The sequence below is a fragment of the Sapajus apella genome, unplaced genomic scaffold, assembly GCF_009761245.1.
Source record: "Sapajus apella isolate SASKATOON/1434 unplaced genomic scaffold, GSC_monkey_1.0 scaffold16, whole genome shotgun sequence".
NCBI lineage: Eukaryota > Metazoa > Chordata > Mammalia > Primates > Cebidae > Sapajus > Sapajus apella.
In genome coordinates, this window is record NW_022436956.1 from 9,672,376 (window position 1) to 9,694,033 (window position 21,658).

Genomic DNA, 21,658 nt, shown 5'->3' on the forward strand with positions numbered 1-21,658 from the left:
ATATGAAGAACTGAAATTATTAAGAAAAAGAAAAGGCAATTAGAACAATAAGCAAAAGACTAGAACAAGTATATCATAAAATGCTCAACCTCATTTAAACTTAGGAACAAGCAAATTAACACCATGCATATATCATTACACAGCAACAATTTGTGAAAACAGACTGGATCAGCCTGGGCAACACAGTTAGACGCTGTCTCTACAAAAAAATACAAAAATTAGCCAGGTGTGGTGGTGTGTACCTCTAGTCCCAGCTACTTGGGAGCTAAGGCAAAAGAATTGCTTGAGTCTGGGAGGCTAAGGCTGCAGTGAGCCGTGTTTGTACCACTGCTCTCCAGCCTGGGCAACAAAGTGAGACACTCTCAAAGGGAAAAAAAAAAACAAAAAAAAAACCCAACAAAAACAAAAACAATTTAGACTGACCACACCAACTGCAGGTGAAAATTTGGAATACTAGAAACACATACTCTGTTGCTATGAACATTCTTATACTTTAGGCCAAAAAACTGTTTTTCCAGGAACTGTACACTTTTCTCCTATGGAAATACTAATTGGTACAATCACTTTGGAAAATAATAGTTTGTCATTATTCTACCCTAATACCCAGATATTCCTCTTCTGGGCATAAACCGTAGACTCTAGGACCCAGCGAAACAAATGAACATGTACAAGAATGTTCTTAGAAGAATTCTATAATATCATCAAACTGTACACAATCCAAATATCAGTCAGCAGCAGAATAGTGGGATGTTCATAAATACTATCCTATATAAAAATTAAAATTAATGAACTCAATACACACAAAAACATGGATATAAGAAAATCAACACATGAAAAATATAGCAAAATTTATATAAAGTTCATTAATGAAAACTGTTATCAATTAAAAATACATAAACTAAATGATATTATTTGAAGATGCATACATAGTTAAGAAAATTCTAAAAAAACACCAAGAAAAGGATTATCACCAAACTCTATTTTGTGATTATCTCTGGGGGAAGAAAGCAGGTTGTGACTGGGAGACCGTACATAGCAAATTTTTAAGGGTCTATAAATGATCTTTCTACAATTGAGTTGTGGTTAAGTGAATGTTAACTTTACAACTGCATGTTAAACTGTGCATATTTCATGTATTTTAATTATGCTTATCTCAACAACCACACTGTACACACTACACACACACACACACACACACACACAGAAACATAGGTTGATTTTTCCATCAAAATTTGAACCGTTATCTTCAGGTAGTAAATTCTTTTGTATCCTTTTTTTTTTTTTTTTTTAAATAATAGGACTAAATACCTTCTCACAACAATATAATGGACATGACAGGAAAATTAAGGCACCTTATATTTACAGAATGTCTTTCTGTGCAAAACATGATGCAATACTCTTCTTATACATTAACGCGTTAAAAATTAATAACTCTAAAAGGTACTTATTATCAGTCACTTTACTGAGGTAATTGCCAGTGTTCAGATAAATAAATGTCAAGCTAGTCCAAATCTGAAAATTGAAGATTTCCCACCATTCTATACAAATTCCCACAGCAAACAGTTTACTATCCATCTATTCATCTTCCCCTTAAAATATTCTGTGGTATCTGCCTCATGTGATATTCAATTGATTTATTCATTTATTCAACATTCAATCATTTATTTAACAAACATTTATTTAGTACCTATTATATTCCAGGTACTGTTTTCATATGAGTCATACAAGGGTTAAAAGGAATGGCAAAGTCTAAGCTTACATTTTGGTTGGGGAGACAGGCAATAAATAATTTCAGACAGTGATCAAATTCTATGGAGAAAACAGAATAAAGTGACAATGACTCAGGGTGGTAGAAACACTTGGGTTGAGATTTGAATGTTCAGTCAGCCATGCAAACTACTGAAAGGGTTCCATGCACAGGGACCAGTAAGCACCAAGGTCCTGGAAGGGAAATGTGCCTTAGTGGACAGAAAGCAGGCAACGCTGTCTAGAATCCCATGTGCAAAAAGGACAGAGGGTGAATTATGGAGGGTCAGGTAAGTCATAGCAAAAAGTTTAGATTCCTAGCCTAGATGCAGTAGGAAGCTATTTTAAGTTTTTAAGAAAGGGAGGGCCACGGTACAATTTATATTTTTAAAAAATTTAGGAGTATATAAAGAAAAGGCTGCTTCAGAAGAAGGGAGTTGGCAATGGCAAAAGTGAAAGGAGGAAGACTACTTGTTATTACAGAAATCCAGGGAGGAGATTAAGGAGATTGAACGGGAATGGGCAACCATGAAAACAGACATGGACAGTTTCTACATATATGCTGAGGATAGATCGGATCAACTGAGTGCTAATTTGTTGAACAGCTATTTATTCTATACTGTAATGTTATCAGGCACAGTTCTAGATGCTGGGTATATGAAACTGAATAGGACAGAAAGGGTCCCTGATCTCAAGGAACTTATATATTACATATCCTAATATGAAAAGCAGAAATTTAATAGATAAAAATATCCTATAAAGTCAGGTAAGAAGTATTACAATGAAAGCTAAAGGAAAAAGAGAGACAGAGGTGGTTATTATTTTAGATAAGTCAAGGAAAGACTTTGCAGAAGTGACATTTAAGCAGGCACCTAAAGTGAAGCACAAGCCACACAAATATTTGGGAGTAAAGTATTATAGGTACAGGTAACTGCAAGTGAAAAGACGCTGAGGAGGCAATGTGCTTATCTTCTTGTGAGAAGAGCAAAGCCAATGTGGCTAGAGCAGAATGAACAAGGAGTGGAGTGGCACATGAAGCCAAAGAAGTGGCCAGGAGATAGATCACATAAAGCTGTATAGCTTATACATTGAGTTTTGAATTTTATTTTAAGTGTGTTAAAAAGCCATGTGAATTGAGAACAGGACCAGGATATCTGATTCACATTTTAAAAGGATCATTCTGACAGCTTTTCTAGAAAATAAACTTCTGAGGGATAATACAAACAGAGAGATGACAGTGCCTTCAACTGGAGTGGTACTAGCTGAGGTGTGAAGTGGGACATATTTTGAATGGATTTGTTAAATTGAATAGGATCTGCCGAATTGAATGTAGAATATGGGGGGAAAAAAGTGAAGGATGACCTAGGGTTTTGGCTTAAGGAACTGAGGAGTGAAATAACATTTCTGAGAAAGAGAAAACTAGTAGAGAAACAGGTTGGAGAACAGGAATCAAAAGCTATTTTTGGTCATGAGATGCCTACTGGATGTTCAAGTGGAAATGTAAAGTAGGTAAAAGGCTAGTGCTCAGAGAAGAAGTTCAAGCCAGTGAGAGCTGGTTTTTTGTTTGTTTGTTTGTTTTTTGAGACAGAGTCTAGTTCTGTCACCAGGCTGGAGTGCAGTGGCGCAATCTTGGCTCACTGCAATCTCTGCCTCCTGGGTTCAAGAAATTCTCCTGCCTCAGCCTCCCAAGTAGCTGGGACTACAGATGCGTGCCACCACGTCCAGCTAATTTTTGTGTTTTTTTTTTTTTTTTTTTAGTAGAGACGGGGTTTCACCATGTTGGCCAGGATGGTCTGATTTCTTGACCTCATGATCCACCCGCCTTGGCCTTCCAAAGTGCTGGGATTACAGGCATGAGCCACTGCGCCCAGCCTGTTTTTGAAAGATACGAATGACTCACAGATAATTCTCAAGAATAAAATTTCTCCCATATTTGAGAATTTATACAGACTCAATTCTTAGGCATACCCTAAGTAGGTTCAAATAAATAAAACAGTTTCAAATTTATTCCTGCTATGGGTATACTCCAGTAATACAATTTGCCAGTATACATTAATATGAGATAAACTCTAATCATAACATTCTACATGTTCTTGGCTTCAGATTAAAATAACTAATTAATTTTATACTTTTTATAATTTAAAAAATTTCTATTAGAGGCAGGGTCTCACTTTGTCATCCAAGCTGGATTGCCTTGATGCAATCACAGCTCACTACAGCCTCAAATTTCTAGGCTCTTGCAATCCTCCTCTCTCAGCCTCCTAAGTAGTTGGGACTATAGGCAGGAGCCAAGGCCTCAACCTAATATGCTCTAAAGTTAATACAAATTTTATTAGAAAAACAAAGGTTTTGTAAGTCATAGGTAAAGGAATAATGAATCAGATCTATTTTTCTTACAGCTTCCTTACTCTTCCCTTCCCTCTTTTATTCTTTATCATCTAAAAGCTTGGTCACGAGTAAGTTCAAAAAGTAGATAAAATATGGCTGTGAAAGTAGAAAATATAGAAAAATATTTAAGATGCTCAACAGTAATTTTGAGAGTAAAGTTGGTTAAGCACTAGTTTATGCTCCACTTCTCCTTGAAAGGCCAACCAGTATTTTACTAACTATGCTGGAAAACACATCTACCTGCAATTTTAATTAATCATTATAATTCAAAAACAGGTATATATAACTGGCCAGGCTCTTTTGAAAATATAGGTACAAACCTTGGGGATATATGTTTTGAAGCTAGCCTCGATTCACAGACTGATAAATCTACTGTCCAAGTCACAAGGCTTATATCTTTATTGGTTCATCTTATAATTAAGTCAACATGGGAGAAATATATACTTTTTGGATTAAACAAAATGTTTTGATAAAAATGGGAAATGTGTATATAAAAGCTGGAAAACTCATGTCCTCTGAAACTTGGCTTCCACTAGATGAATTTCAAATTCAGATACTAAATACACATGAAGAAATAATCTAATGAATTCTAATCATCCTTTCCCCAAAGTTTTCCTTACAATTAAGATATAGGTATTATTTGTATGCAGAATAAACAAAATGAATTGGAATATGTTTGGATAAAGAGGGAAGTGAATACTTTAGGAACTATTGTTTGCAGTTTGCAGAATAGGTTAATCTTCTCTAGGAAGAATAATGTCAATATAGCAGCACTATATTCACCAGGATTCCCCAGAGCCAATGTCAGATCATGTGGCAGGAAGCCAAACCTTCTGGCTGCTCACAATATCTATCAGCTTCCCTTTAATCTTCAGGAAGTGTCTCTTGAATTCCAATCCATCACCCTATATTAGAAATAGTATTCAAAAATAATGTCAAAATAAAAACAAAAACAAGATTATGACCTAAAATTAATCTCTTTTTAGTGGTAATAAGAGACAAACATGCTTAGATATATGTCTAGCTACAATTTCCTTTTAAGCCCGTTTATGAAGACCAAATATCCTGGCAGAGAAAATAGTTAAAAAATAATTCCGATGTAGTTTCATGCCCATCACTGTTCCTACCGCACTGAGCTCAGACAGCAGATAAAATGGCATCCTCTCTGTTTCATGTGTTGGTATATCTGGACCTAAGTCATTACATTGCATAGGCAGTAGGGTCTGGAAACTAACAATAAGCTATACAACTAAACTGAAGTCTTGTCATAACACTATTGCAATAAAACCAACAGATTTAGTTATGAGAAGAATTTCATTATACTACAATCTTAATAATTTAATTCCATAGTAAGCATCTAAAAAACAGTATTGCAGCAAATCTCTAATACAAGGAGTACTGCAGCAAATGCTCTAACACAGCAGCTACCCCTCCAACCACACATACAATCTCTTGGAAAATGGAGAAAAATGCTATTTTGGATTTACATATTAAGGGCTATAAAACTACAACTTTAAAATCAATAATTTCTAAAGAAATCACAAATATGAACAAAAAATCTATGCAGAATGTATCAATCAGAATTATTATAACATGTAAAGGTTCATTATATAATGAAACATTTTTTAACAAATCATAATTTTTATTAAAAGATAAATTAAGAAAAATATTAAAATGCTTCAAAATCTTAAAGGTGATTACTGCTGGGGAGAAAAATTTAGAATTATTTTTATTTTACCATTTTTTGCTTATCTACATTTTTCACAAAAGCATAAGCTTTGTTTCTTTTTTTTTTTTTTTTTTTTTTTTTTTTTTTTTGAGATAAAGTGTCACACTGTTGCCCAGGCTGGAGTCCAATGGTACAGTCTCGGCTCACTGCAACCTCCAACTCCCGTGTACAAGCGATTCTCCTGCCTCAGTCTCCCAAGTAGCTGGGATTACAGGCACCCACCAGCATGCCTGGCTAATTTTTTGTATTTTTAGTTTTACTATGTTGGTCAGTCTGGTCTCAAGCTCCTGACCTTGTGATCTACCTGCCTTGGCCTCCCAAAGTACTGGGATTACAGGTGTGAGCCACCGTGCCCGGCAAAAACTTTTACAATAAGGAAAACGTCAGTTGAAAAAACAATGTTTGGGAAAAACAGATTAACAAAAGCTCATGCTCATAATATTAAATGAAAAAATTACCTTCTATTTACAAATGCCACATATATACAAACATAATGGCATTTAAAAAGTCACAGAAATATTTCCATAGAAAAAATACTATAATAAAACATAAAATTACCTTAGAAAGCCGGAAGTCAACCAGTATCTTATCATCCATTTCTAACAAATTCACTTTGAAAATGAGTTTATTGTTTCTCCTATCAGTTGTTGATACAGTAACCTGAAGTAACAAAAATAAGGTTAAGCCATATAGTATACCCACTATGAAGAACAGAATGGAAGTTCTTCCAAATCTACAAATAAAACTACCTGTAAGATCCAGCAATCCCACTATTGAGATGTTATCCAAAGGAAAGGAAATTATATGGAAGAGACATTTGCATCCCTACAGAGTTATTCACAATAGCCAAGATATAGAATCAGCCTAGGTACCCAACAACAGATGAGAATAGGCCAGGCACTGTGGCTCATGCTTATATTTCAGTACTCTGGGAGGTCAAAGCAGGAAGATCCGTGAGCCCAGGAGTTCAAGACCAGACTGGGCAACATATCAGTCTCTCATTTCTACTAAAATTCCAAAAAAATTAGCCAAGCATGGTGGTGCGTGGCTGTAGGCCTAGCTACTCAGGGAGGCTGAGGCAGAAGGATCACTTGAGCCCAGGAGGTTGAAGCTGCAGTGTGGTATGATTGAGCCACTGCACCCCAGCATGGGCAACAGAGCGAGATCCTGTCTCCAAAAAACAAAACAAAAAGCCAAGCAAACAGATGAGGATAATATGATATATATACACAATGAAATACTACTCAGCCATATAAAGTAATGAAATCCTGTCATTTGCAGCAACATGGGTGGAACTGGAGGACATTATGTTAACTGAAATAAACCGGGAACAGAAAATTAAATATCACATGTTCTGTAGAAACAAAAAAACAGTTGATATCATAGAAGTAGAAAGCAGAACAGAGGATACTAGAGTCTAGGATGGGTAGGGGGAAGGTAAAGATAGAGATTAGTGAAAGAATACAAAATTACAGCTAGATAGGAGTAAGTTCTAGACCACTGTAGGATGACTACACTTAACAATAATCGAGTTTCAAACAGCTAGAAGGATATTGTACATTTCCATCACAAAGAAACTATTAATGTTTGAGATTATGAATTGCTAATTATCCTGATCTGATCACTATATATTATATGAATCAAAACATCACTATGTACCCCATGAATACATATAATTGTTGTATCAATTAAAAAAATTTTTTTTAAATTTGCAGGCTACTTGCATAACAGGAGTAGTATTAAGTATGCTGATAATCTCACTCATTCCAGAGTCTCTCTTCTCCCAACGGGTATATGTATCCCCACCAATCTATCAACAGAAGTGCAGCTCCCAGGGATTGAGTGTATATGAACTCATAGCAACAAAACTTACTGTATTTTACCAAAATACCACTGAAAGAAGAAACAATCAAAGATGAAAATATGAGAGGAAAAGCAAGATGATTAAAACATGAGAAAGAAAAAGGCCTGACTTGTGGCTGAAAAGCTAGAGCGGCAATTAGAAGATGGCCAAGGTCTTGAGATGCCTTGCAACTTTCACTTTTAGAACGCTCCTATGGTATGTAAAGATGCTCAGCCTAGCTGATTGATGCAGACAGAAAGCCTCAGCTAACAGCCAGTACCAAGACTCCAAACATGGGAGTAAGAACATTTGAAACCACCAGCCACCGTAAAGACATCAAATGACTACATTTGATGTATAATGAATAAGCTGGATGAGTAAGCCTGAGCAAGATCAGCAGATATGCTTGAAAAATCCAACCCAAATTACAAAAGTAGTTGTAATAATTCTTACTTCAAGAAACTATAAAAACACACATCTATACCACAACTGTGCAGCACTGAAAAAACAAACTAGTTCTGGGAAAATTAATACAAGATATTCAACTCAACAAATCTGAATTAAGCTCTTAAACTTCAAAGACAGAAAATACTTCAAGAACTGAAAGATAGTGAATCAAGGAGTGATGTCAGTGAAAATGGCAGAGGAAAGAACTCCAGACGTCCATTACTCCACAAAAGCAATTTTAAAAATCTGCCAAAAACTGTCAGAATCAACTTTTTCAGAATATTGTAAACTAACTAGAAGCTTGCAACTTATTCAAAACAAGTGAAACTCAGTGAGAACAGTGAGCTTTCTGGCATTGTAACTTACCCTGTTCACATCCCCTGCTCCTCACTCAGTGGCAGCCTTGAAAATTAACAGTCCATATTTCAGGTATAGGTCCAGGTGGGAGCAAAATAAACCTCATGTACAAACTATCTTAAGCCAATCTGAACCTCTAAAATAACCCAATCAAAAGGCTTGTCCTGGCCGGGTGAGGTGGCTCACGTCTAATCTCAACACTTTGGGAGGCCAAGGCGGGTGGATCACCTGTGGGCTGGAGTTCCAGACCAGCCTGACCAACAAGGTGAAACCCCATCTCTACTAAAAACACAAAAATCAGCTGGGCTTAGTGGCGGGTGCCTATAATCCCAGCTACTTGCAAGGCTGAGGCAGGAGAATTGCTTGAAGCTAGGAGGCAGAGGTTGCACCACTGCACTCCAGCCTGGGTGAGAGAGCCAGACTCTGACTCAAAAAAAAAAAAAAAAAAGAAGAAGCTTGTCTTTATTTTGCCTTTGTTAACTGTAACTCACCTTGTGGTAAAGCTGCTCCTGGGTAGTGTTTGCTGAAAACACTTACAGGAAAGTGCTTTAGTCTCTGCTGCCTAAAGCAGTGAGAGCAACTGGGGCAAACAGACTACCCAAGAAGTCTGGAAGAAAAAGTTAGGGAATGAGATTTTTGAGGAATAATGACTTTTGAAAAGGTCCAGCATATACCTGGGAATCTAAAAGGACACACCCATGACGAAGGCAGTACACATGCTTAGGAAAAAGCTGAGAGAGCCCTAAGCTCTACATCTGCCCTAACTTTGTATTTTGCACAAGCGGATAGTGAAGGCTGAGGCAACATTGTAAACTTCTTGGCTGAGTATTGCAGGTGTGCCCCAACACAAATACAGAACCGCTATGCAGATTTTTTGTTTTTGGTAAACAGAATTTAAGGAAATCTCTGTCCAATCATTAGCTGACCACTAAAACTAATAGGACAGAAAGTGCACAGCCATGCATGACAAACAATACCAACTTTAAAAAATTACATCAGAAAAATCACCAAGGCCAGGCGTGGTGGCTCATGCCTGTAATCCCAGCACTTTGCAAGGCTGAGGCGGGTGGATCACCTGAGGTCAGGAGTTTGAGATCAGTCTGGCCAACATGATGAGACCCTGTCTCTAGTAAAAATACAAAATATTAGCCGGGCTTGTTGGCAGGAGCCTGTAATTCCAGCTACTTGGGAGGATGAGGCAGGAGAATCACTTGAACCCAGAGGTGGAGGTTGCAATGAGCTGAGATCATGCCACTGTACTCCAGCCTGGGTAACAAGAGCGAAACTCTGCCTCAAAAAAGAAAAAGAAAAAGGTCACTAAAAAAACCAAACAACTACCTCAAGCAGTAACAAACCCTGGTAAGAGGGGAAAATCTGACTTCTAGAGTTGCCACATATTGCCACAATATGCCCAGTTTTCAACAAAAAATTACAAATCATGTAAGGCAACAAGTATGGCCCATACAAAACAGTCCCTGAGGAACACAAAGAAAGAATAATGAAAAGTGAACAGAGTCTAAGAACTGTGGTACATCAAGTGTACCAACAATACACATAATGAGTCTAAGAGGGAGAGGAGAGTTAGGTACAGAAAAAAATATTTGAAGAAAAATGGCGAAAAACTTCCCAAGTTTGATTAAAAACATTAATTTACACATCCAAGAGACTCAGTGAACTCCAAATAGAATGAACAAAGAAATCCACTGCAAGATACATCATAATCAAACTGTGATCAACAGAGAAACTTAGAAGCAGCAAGGGAACAGCAAGGTCTCACGTAAAACAGGTCCTCAGTAAGATTAACAGCTGATTTCTCATCAGAAACCACAAAGGCTAGAAGGTAGTAGTGGCATATTCAAAGTGCTGAAAAACAAAAGCTAATAAGAATTCTGTATCCAGTAAAACCCCCTGTGGAAGAGAAAATAAGGCACTTAAAACTGATAGGAACAGATACTACACCTGATCTTAGACAAAAGGCTGAGAAGCGATTTTTTTTTTTTTGAGACAGTCCTGCTCTGTTGCCCAGGCTAGAGAGCAGTCACAATCAGATCATGGCTCACTGTAGCCTCGATCTCCTAGGGCTCGGGTTATCTTCCCACCTAAAGTGTCCGCAGTAGCTGGGTTTACAGGCACACACCACAATGCCCAACTAATTTTTAAAATATTTTTAGTAGAGATGGGGTTTCACTGTGTTGGCCAGGCTGGTCTCAAACTCTTGGCCTCAAGTCATCTGCCTGCCTCAGCCTCCCAAAGTGCTGGAATTACAGGTGTGAGCCATGACACCTAGCTAAGGAATTTTAGATTCAAAGACATAAATAGGTTAAAAGGAAAAGGAAAAAAAAAAAAAAAAAAACAGACTGTGTAAACAATAAACAAGAGAGTTGGTAGCTGGGTAAGGTGGTATGTCCCTGCAGTCCCACCTACTTGGGCGGCCAAGGCAGGAAGGTCACTTGAGCCCAGGAGTTTGAGGCTGTGGGTGCACTATAATTGTGCCTCAAATAACCACTACACTCTAGCCTGGGCAACATAGTAAGACTCCATCTAAACAAAAGAAAATACACAGAAGATAGCCGGTGAACTGGTGTGGCTATACTGATACTAGACAAAATAGACTGATGAAAATTGCCAATTTAGCTGGGCATGGTAGTGCATACCAGTAGTCCCCATTACTCGGGAGGATCACTTGAGCCCAGAAAGTCAAGGCCAGCCTCGTCAACACAGAGAGAATGTATCTCTACAGAAACATTTTTAAAAAGCTGGTATGTAGTGCACACCTGTAGTCCCAGCTACTTAGGAGGCTGAGGTGGGAGGATCACTTGGGCACAGGAGGGCAAGGTATTAATATACCATATTAATAAAGGTGAAAAAATCCACATGATTATCTCAACAGATGGAGAAAACATCTGACAAAATCTAACACTCTTTCATCATAAAAACAAAAACCTCACAGCTGACATCATACTTAATGCTGAAAGACTCAAAACTTTCCCCTAGGATCAAGAACAAGACAAACATGTCCACTCTCACTATTTCTGTTCAACATAATGTTGGAAGTCCTATCCAGGACAACTGAACAAGAAAAAGAATTAAAAGGCATCCAGATAGGAAGGAAAAAAGGCAAAACAATACACTGTTTTAATTTATCAAAAACAATCTTCATATATATAAAAACTTAAACCAAGAATTTGCAAAAAAAAAACAACAACAACAACAACAAAAAAAAACAACAAAAAAAAAAACTACTGGAGTTAATATATGAGTTCAGCAAATTTTCAGGATACAAGATCAATATACAAAATTTATTTGCAAATATACTCTTGAACAATTTGAAATAAAATTGAAAAAAAAATTCCATTTACATCAGCATCAGGATAAAAAAAAGAATAAACGGGATTACATTTAACCTAGGAAGTGCAAGACTTGAACACTGAAAACTATAAAATATTCTTGAAAGAAATTAAAGACCCTAAAAAATAAAAAAGTGTCCCATGTTATTGGATTGGAAGATTAAGGTTTAGCAACCTTAATCTAAAATCTGAAATCCAAAATGTTCCAAACTCCAAAACTATTAGGGTGCTGACATGATGCCATGAATGAAAAAATTCACACCTGATAAGTTTGCTTTCTGATAGTACAATGTACACTTTTTTTCACGCACAACATTACTTAAAACATTGTATAAAATTGCCTTCAGGCTATTTGTATAAGGTATGTACGCAGCATAAATAAAATTCATGCTTCATCTTGAGTCCCATCCACAAGTTATCTCTTTATGTATATGCAAATATTCCAAATCCAAACAAAGGTAAATCCACAAAACTTTTTATCCCAAGGACCTTGAATAAGGAAGACTCAATCTGTACTAAAATGGAAATCTTCCCCAAGTTTATCTATAGATTCAATGTAATCTCTTTTAAAATTCCAAATTTTTTTTTTAGAGAAACAAATCAGATGATCCTAAAAGTCAGAAAGAAAAACAAGGGGCCACAAATAACCAAAATACCTTGAAAAAAAGAACAAACTTGGACAACTCATACTTTCTAATTTCAGAACTCACTACAAAGCTACAGTCATCAAAATAGTGTGGTAGTGGCACAGCACAGGCATATAGATCTAAGAAACAAAGAACTGAGTACACAGGGGAGGAAAAAGAAAAGAAAAAAAAATTGAGTCCAGAAATAAACCCACACATCTATGACCGATTATTTTCAACAAAGGTGCCAAGACTATCCAATTGGAAAAGATGTCTTCAACAAATGGTGCTGTAAAAACTGAATATTCACATACAAACATTTGAATTTGGACCCTAACTCATACCATATACAAATATTAACTCAAAATGGACAAAGACCTAAATATAAGAGCTAAACTTTAAGGCTGTAGTCCCAGCTACTTAGGAGGCTGGGGCATCTAAAAGAAAGTGTAAAGTATAAATCTTTACAATATTATATTAGGTAACAGTTTCTTAAATTTGACACTAAAAGCATAGGCAACAAAAGAAAAATTAGCAATCCACTGGAATTCATCAAAATTTAAAACTTGTGCGCATCAAAGAACACTAATAAGAAAACAAAAAGAATGGAGGAATTTTCTCCCACAGAATCGGAGAAAATATTTGCAAATCAGGTATCTGACAAGGTTCTGGTGTCCAGAATGTACAAAGAACTCTAACAACAATAAAAAGAATCCAGTTAAAATATGGACAAGAGATCTGAATAGATACTGTTATAAAGAAATGGCCAATAAGCATATAAGAGTATGCTCAAGATCATTCGTCATTAGAGAAATGAAAATCAAGAGCAAAATGAGGTAACACTTCATACACACTAGGATTGTTATAGTAGAAAGGAGGGGGCAGTAAGTGTTGGCAAGGATGAAGAGAAATTAGAACCCTCATACATTATTGATGGAAATGTAAAATGGTGCAGGTGCTTTGGAAAAATCACTTCACAGTTTCTCAAAAAGTTAAATGAAGAGTTACCATATGCTCCAGCAATTCTACTCCTCCATATATGTCTAAGAAATTGAAAACATATGGTCACACAAAAACTTGTACAAGATTGTTCATAGCAGTATTATTCGTAATGACCAAAAAGTAGAAACAACCCAAATGTCCATCAATGGATGAATGGATAAACAAAATGTAGTACATACACACAATGGAATATTACTCAGCCATAAAAAGGCACAGCCGGGAGCAGTGGCTCACGCCTATAATCCTAGCAACTTTGGGAGGCCGAAGAGGGCAGACTGCCTAAGCTCAGGAGTCTGAGACCAGCCTGGACAAACACGGTGCAAACCTGTCTTTACTAAAATACAAAAAATTAGCCAGGTGTGTGGGAGGCTCAGGCAGGAGAACTGCTTGAACCTGGGAAGCAGAGGTTGCTGTGAGCCAAGATTGCCCCACTGCACTCCAACCTGGGCAACAGAGCAAGACTCTGTCTCCAAAATAAAAAGGAATAAAGTACTGATCAATGCCATGAACCTTGTGCTAAATGAAAGTAGACAGACCCAAAGGACTACACATGCTATAAGATTCCATTTATGAAAAACGTTCAAAAAGGGCAATCCCTAAAGACAGAAAGTAGATTCGAGGTTGCCCAGGAATGGAGAAAGAAAGAATGAGGAGTGACTGCTAGGTGGTACAGAGGTTTTTCTTTTTTTTTTTTCTCCCTGTGGATGCAATGTTCTGAAATTAGCCAGGGGTGATGATTGTACAACCTTGTGAATATACTAAAACCCACTGCATTGTACATTTTAAAATGGTTAAAGTCATGATTTTTATATTATGCAAATTTTATCTCTATGAGTCTAACTGAAAAAGAGTGAATCACCTATAGGTGAGAGGAATATCAGGCTGGCCTCAGATTTCTACACAGTAACGGTTTCCCTTTCTAATTTTGAAAACTCAAATCTATAGAAAAACTGAAAGAAGAGTACAATAAATAACCATATACTCTTCACTGGTCTTATCTACCTAGATATGTGTGTGTTTATTTGTCTTTATGTAGCTGTTTTACCCTTCTTTCATTTAAAGTTTAAACTGAATGAAGATATCACTTCACTTTAACTTTCCTTCAATACGTTTCTCTTTTGAACAAGGACATTCTCCTACAAAACACAGTATTATCACATCCAAGAAATCGGATGCTCATACAAAAACATTACCTAACATACAGTCCATATTCAAATTTCCCCAATTGTTCCAACAATATCTGTTATGGTTTTTTTTTTTTTTTCCCCAAATACATGATCTAGTGAAAGATCATGCATTGCACTTAGTTATCAGGAGGCCTCTTTGGTCACCTTGAATATAAAACAGCTGGCCTATTTGTCTTTCATGATGTTAACATTTTTCTGAAAAGCTTTAAAGACAGTTTAGAATACCAATATTTAACTATGCTCTAATAATATAAACAATAAAAATTGACAGCTGCAATAAAGGGAGATGGGAAAAAGTATGGGACTGCTAATGTATTTGACTTTCATGGTAGGCAGTCAACTGTTACTGTCTACAGTTTAAGTATATATAGTTTTAAAGAAAATAATGATTCCAGCTGCCTAATATTTTTAATAACAATAAAAAGGTCTTTTAAGAAATATTATTTCTTAGGCTAGGCATAGTGGCTCAAAAAAAAAAAAAACCTTAAAAAAATATATATTATTTCTTAAGGTAAAGAATATTTTACTAGTTTATTTTTCAAATTAACTAATTACTATATATTTTTAAGTTTGTTTGTTTGAGACAGAATCTCACTCTGTCACCCAGGCTGGAGTGCAGTGGTGTGATCTCGGCTCGCTGCAACTTCTGTCTTATGGGTTTCAAGTGATTCTCCTGCCTTAGCCTCCCCAGAAGCTGAGATTAGAGGCATGTACCACCATGCCGGATAATTTTTGTATTTTTAGCAGAGATGGGGTTTCATCATATTGGCCAGGCTAGTCTTGAACTCCTGATCTCAGGTGATCCACCCACCCTGGCCTCCCAAAGAGCTGGGATTACAGGCGGAAGCCACCATGCCCATCTTGTATTTTAAAAATATACAAATGATAGTTTTTACTTGAATATTTAATTTTTTTTTTTTGAGACAGAGTCGCACTCTTATTGCCCAGGCTGGAGTACAATGGCGTGATCTCGGCTCACTGCAACCTCCACATCCCAGGTTCAAGTGATTCTCCTGCCCCAGCCTTCCAAGTAGCTGAGATTATAGGCATGTGCCACCACATACAGCTAATTTTTTGTATTTTTACTAGAGGTGGGGTTTCTTCATGTTGGTCAGGCTGGTCTCGAACTCCAGACCTCAGGTGATCCACCTGCCTCAGCCTCCCAAAGTCTCCAAAGTGCTGGGATTACAGGCGTGAGCCACTGTGCCCAGCCTATTTAAATTTTTCTTCAGGAAAAGATATAATGAAAATCAATGAAACACACCTGATTCATACAACTCTTCTTCCACTGATATCCCAACTTCTCACAAGTCTCTTTCAGGCATTGATAAGATTTGTCTGCATCCAATTTGGTAAAGAATCGTGTCATTCTTTTGACCAACCGCTGCCAGGGGTTCTATATATCAAACAGAAGACAACTAAATAAATCCATTATGACTAAAGACAGTAATATCATAGCCATTTAGTCTTAAAATTCTTTTGCATTAAGGCCTCCCTCCCCTTTCTTCTTTAACCAAAAAAATACATGTGATTTAAATGTTATATATCTTAAGATTTTCACAATAAAAAAGGACTTTAAGACAATAAAAAATAAAGAGCTGCCATTATTTATTTAAAAAATTAAATTCCCTCACCTGTGAAGATCCTGGGGTGCCAAGTAACTGACTATTCAGAAGCATATGATCAGGACATGTGGGCTGGGAAAAGCTGATCCCTTGTACCAATTTATCAATGTACGAGGGACTGGTATCCCATAAGGAAAGACCTGTGCGTGGTTCTGGCTGAGAACTGGAGTACTTCACATTTTCTTCACTGAGGCATTACAACAGAAGGAAATATACATTTAATAAAATAAAATCTATCATGCCTTTCTTATATCACACAAATGTTCTCACACAGTATTATGTCCATTAATGCTGATGATTATAAAAAAAATACATGTATATATTATTCTTCATGGGAATACTACAATCAACGACTTAATCAGTCTTACCTAGAAGCACTGTTTACTGGAGAGAAGTCCAAATTGGATTGAATGTGCTTAGAGAAGCCACTGGGAGACTCTGACATACCACCTGAAGTGACTCGGGGCCTTTTTGCCCCTAAAAAAGAAAAAAATACAAATGCTGTCAAGTCTTCTATGCAAATATGTTTTTAAATTAGCCCAACTGGTAACTTGAAGAAGTAAAACTCTGTCTAAATCTATTTACTTAACACAAAATATTTATAAGATATAAAACAAAGTCTTCCTATATGACTATATAAAAAATGTGGTCAAGTTATGAAATTACTAAGATTCACTTGTCAAATTAGGTATTTCACAATATCTAAGTATGACCTGTAGGCGTGTTCCAAGTGTGGAGTATGCTCAGGCCACAATCTTAATGGCATCTTTTGTGGGTAACAGAACAACGTTCCATGAAGACAACAGACCTGGCTAAAGGACTAGAACTTTTTAAAATAAAAAAAAAAAATTATGATAATAACAATAAATATTATGAATCTGTTCTAGCCAACATTCTTTGATTCCCTAGAAAAGCTTTACAATGAAGATTATACGTAAAATGACACCACTATAAATTTATGGTTACAATCCCTAGCCGAACCTCAATATTGCCAGATAATTCTATTTGTTTCTCTAGTTTCCTTTCCTTTTCTCCACAGGGATCATTTCAAAACTACACTTTTCTGTAATTTCCAAGACTACTGTCCAGCACCTTTACTACCACTTCCCATTTCAGAGAGAAAATAAAGCCACTAGACAGCAACTACATCAACTTGTCTGCAGCAAATCTGCTAAGTTACACGTATTACTATACATCCTTTCATTCCTTCCATTCTCCTATGGAATGTTCATCTCTCTACTCGTGCTCCAGAGCCCACACCCTTCCACCTCCTGAGGGATCTTGATCCTCCGTTATTTATTCCCTTTCTCTTAGACTTCAGCTTCTTCCTCTCTACAGGATCTGTACCCAAACCACTTAAACATGCTAAAATTTTTTTTAACCTGCTTTTTATTAATCCATTCATTCCAATATTTTATTAGATTTATTCTGTGCCAGGCATTATTCTAGGTATTAGGTATTCAGCAGTGAGCAAAACAGAAAAAAACCCTTGACCTCTTAAATCCTACATTCTATTGAGGAGAGACAAAATAACATAAAATAAATTCAAATAAAATTAAAAATCAATAAGCTAAATGGTGGTAAGTACAATGGAGGAAAATAAAATGAAGAAATGTGTTGGACTGCATATGTCCACGAGATAGTAAAAATTTTTAAAATTTAAGAAATGTATTAGAGAGAAGGGGATACAGTTTTAAATAGCATGGCCAGGAAAGGCTTATTGTAAAGGTGACACTGAAGTCAATATCCAAAGAAAATGAGAAGACAAGACATGCAAATAAGTCCCATGGGAAAAAGCATTTCCAGGCATAGGGAATATTCATTACAAACACAGTGAGGTAGAAGTGTGCCTAGAGAGGATTTAGAGAACAATGAGAAGACCACTATAGCTATAACCAAGGGGGAGCAAAGCAGAAGTGAGGTTGGAGAGGTAATTATGGACAAATTGGGTAAGAACTCACAGGTCATGAACTGATTTTAGCTTACACTATTGGTGAGAACTAAAGCATTGGAGGATTTGGGTAGAACAGTGAGATATTCTAATTTACTTTTAAATCAGAACATTCTGGAAAGATATAATAGTAGTTTGGAATGACAGGGTAGCAGTAGAGGTTAAAAAAAGGTAATCAGATTCTACAATTTTTTTTTAAGATAGAGGTTAACAATTACCTGGTGGACTGGATGTCAAGTAAAAGAGGATGAGAAAAATGAAGGATGACTCAAGGTTTCTGATCTGCATAACAATAATGCAGTTGCCGTTAATCAACATGGGCAAGACTTAGAAAAGGAATGGGTTTGAAAGGAAAAGATTAGTAACTCAGTTTGGAGCTCATCAAGTTTGAGATGCTTCTTAACATTCAAGCGAAATCTGAGAAGGCAGTTAAGACATTTAAGTTCGGAACTCAGAGGAAAGGTCTAGGTTGATATAAATGTGACTATCAACATATAGTTTTTTTTAGAGCCACGAAACCAAATAATATTACTAGGGGAGTGAGTGTGGAGAAAACAAAGGAGATCCATAGATTCAGCCCTGGAGAACTCCAGTATTAGGAGGCTGAGCAGATGAAAGGAAACCATCAAAAGAGACTGAAAAGGAGCAACCAGTGAGAAGGACAAAAATCAGAAGAATGTAATGCCTGGAAGCCAAATGAAGAAAGTGTTTAGAGGAGGAGGGCATGATCAACTGACGAGATAAAACAAGATGTCAGAGAACTGATTACAGTAGTCCCCCCTTATCCACAGAGGATATGTTCCAGTGGATGTCTGAAAGTACAAATGGTACCAAACCCTATATATGTTCTTTCGATCTAATAACCAAAATAGCTACTAAGAGTTACAAGCAGGTAGCACATAGAACATGAATACACTAGAAAAAGGAATGATTCACATCCCAGGTGAGATGAGGCAGGACAGCACAAGATTTTATCATGCTATTCAGAATAGCACACAATTTAAAATCTATGGTAGGGCACTGTGGCTCATGCCCATAATCCCAGCACTTTGGGAGACTGAGGTGGGTCGATTGCTTGAATGCAGGAGTTTGAGACTAGCCTGAGCAACATGGCGAGACCTCATCTCTACCAAAAATACAAAAATTAGCTGGGCATAATGGCTCACACCTGTAGTCCCAGCTACTCAGGAGGCTGAGATGGGAGGATCATTTAAGACCAGCAAGTAGAGGTTGAGTAAGCCAAGACCATGCCACTGCACTCCAGTCTGAGTGACAGAGCGAGACCCTGTCTCAAATTAAATAAATAAAATCAATCTATGAATTATTTACTTCTGGAATTTTTCATTTAATCTTTTCAGACCTCAGGTGACCACAGGTAAGGGTGGACTATTACACTGAACTTGGCAACATGTTCCAAAAATCATTGTGACTTGGTAACAAAAATTGAAAACTAGTTGAAGTATTAGAAATGAGAAGCAATTTTAGAAATGTTCAATTGTGAAGAAAATGGACTGGTAGAGAAAAGAGGGGTTAAGAGAAATTTTATTAGCATTATGATTTGATTTTAAAATGGGAGAAAAAGCATGTAGGTATGCTGATGAGAAAGATCCAATAGAGAAGAAAAAATTAATAACATGGGAGACAGAAAAATTGCTAGACAAAGTCCTTGAGCAGGTAAGAGAAAAACCTGGCTTAACACCTGTAGCAATTTATCCACAGCAATATAGGATGAAGGAGAATATTATGAGCTTAGAGGCAGTTAGTTAGGGGGAGATGGTGGTGGGAGCTTGCATAAGTTCTCCTGCGGCTGCTTCTATTTCCCAGTGATATAGGAAGCACAGTGAACAACTGAGAGAGAGAGAATGGGGAAGGAGATAATAAAAGTTAAGGGGCCAGGCGCGGTGGCTCACACCTATAAACCCAGTACTTTGAGAGGCTGAGGCTGAGAACAGCCTGGCCAGCATGGCCCAGCTACTCAGACGGCTAAGGCACAAGAATCACTTGAACTGAGAGGCGGAGGTTGAAGTGAGCCGAGATGGTGCCACTGTACTACGGCCTGGATGAATGCAAATCCCCGTCTTAAAAAAAAAAAAAGAGGGGAATTAAGGTGATTTAAGACAACAGGATAGTGAAAGACATGGGGAAATGAAGCCCAAATGCCAGGCAGCATTCAGGGCTCTCTTGAGATTGGAAATCCTGAATTTAAAGTGAATGTTTTTGGGTATTTTTCTCCTGCTGCAATCCGTTATGCAGATACAAGTGTGGAGTAAATAGAAAACTACTAGATTGAACCCAGAAACTACTTACTGGGTTTTACCCACTAAGTATGATGAAGAGACAAGGGGACAAGGAAGTTGAAGATGATGAATACAAAGCAGTCATTTATAATGGCTAACCTAAAGATTTAAGATAGGTAAAGACAGAATCAAGGACCTAGAGAGGGAGCAGGTAAGAGACTTAAGAGATAGAATTAATTAACTGCAAGTCCAGCTAGAGTCAAAGGATTGTTGAAGTCAGAATATTAAGGGAGGAGGTCCGAAAAAAATCATATGGTGATCAGTGCAGAGTGTTCAAAGACAATAACACTACAGGAGAGAAGGTCAAGTCACAGTGAAGTCACGATATCAGAATGATCCAAATAAATTTTTAAATATCCAAGAATCATGACAAAAATTACATCAAGAGTCATGTCTGCCGTGATAGTATGGCAGATGTTTTAATTTAAGGTTCAAAAGTTAGAAGGGAGAGAGATACAGGAAGATGGGAGAAAGTGACAATGAAGAATAAGGAGGACACCTGTGCCATGTCCAGATCAAAAGACATGAGGGTATGGGAAAGAAAACACCTACCACTTCAGAGGAAGCTGTATCTTTAGGGGACAATTGGACTTTAACTTAGAACAAGGAGAAAGAAAAATGCAGAGAAGTATTAAAGAGAGTTAATGTTTAAACATTAACTCTTTTCTGTCCATGAGGACAGAGTTAAAACATTAATTCTTTAATAACTCTCAGAATGTTTCTCATTCATCATCTCTAGTCATTGTCCTCTTTCCTCCCATTCACAGCCTAACAGTCCTATCAATACTAGTTTTTAAATTTCTTTGGAATCATCTCATTTCTGCAATACCGTTGCCCTAACCTACTCCAAGCCACCATCTTCCTGTATCTAGACAACTAGCAAAAGGCCCTGAATCTTCCCCTATTCATAAAAAACAATGGAAGAAAAAAGTAGAAGTCAGAGAGATGTTTTAAAACCAAAGACATGACTATGTCATATTCTTGCTTAAAATCTCTCAAAGGTCTCTCCCCAATGGTCCGAAGTTAAAGCCCAAAGTATGGTTTTAAGTTAAAGCCCAAAATCTTTAACATAGCTTACAAGGTGTTCTTCCACAAACTGGCCACTAGCCACCT

At 36.9% G+C, this 21,658-nt stretch overlaps 1 protein-coding gene and 1 pseudogene across 5 annotated transcripts in view; both read right to left on the bottom strand.

The window, feature by feature from the left end:
* Positions 1-4,515: 4,515 nt before the first annotated feature.
* CHEK1 (checkpoint kinase 1) overlaps positions 4,516-21,658 on the bottom strand; it is a 36,964-nt gene continuing 19,821 nt past the window's right edge. For all 5 annotated transcript variants that reach the window (XM_032285038.1, XM_032285036.1, XM_032285035.1 and 2 more), the window contains exons 9-13: positions 16,666-16,774; positions 16,307-16,484; positions 15,937-16,068; positions 6,422-6,523; positions 4,516-5,039 (exon numbers count right to left, since the gene is read on the bottom strand). In XM_032285038.1, the coding sequence (XP_032140929.1) occupies positions 4,944-5,039; positions 6,422-6,523; positions 15,937-16,068; positions 16,307-16,484; positions 16,666-16,774 (617 nt within the window). In that variant the 3' untranslated portion in view covers positions 4,516-4,943. The remainder of the gene's footprint in view (positions 5,040-6,421; positions 6,524-15,936; positions 16,069-16,306; positions 16,485-16,665; positions 16,775-21,658) is intronic.
* On the bottom strand, positions 10,383-10,499 carry LOC116556473 (annotated as a pseudogene).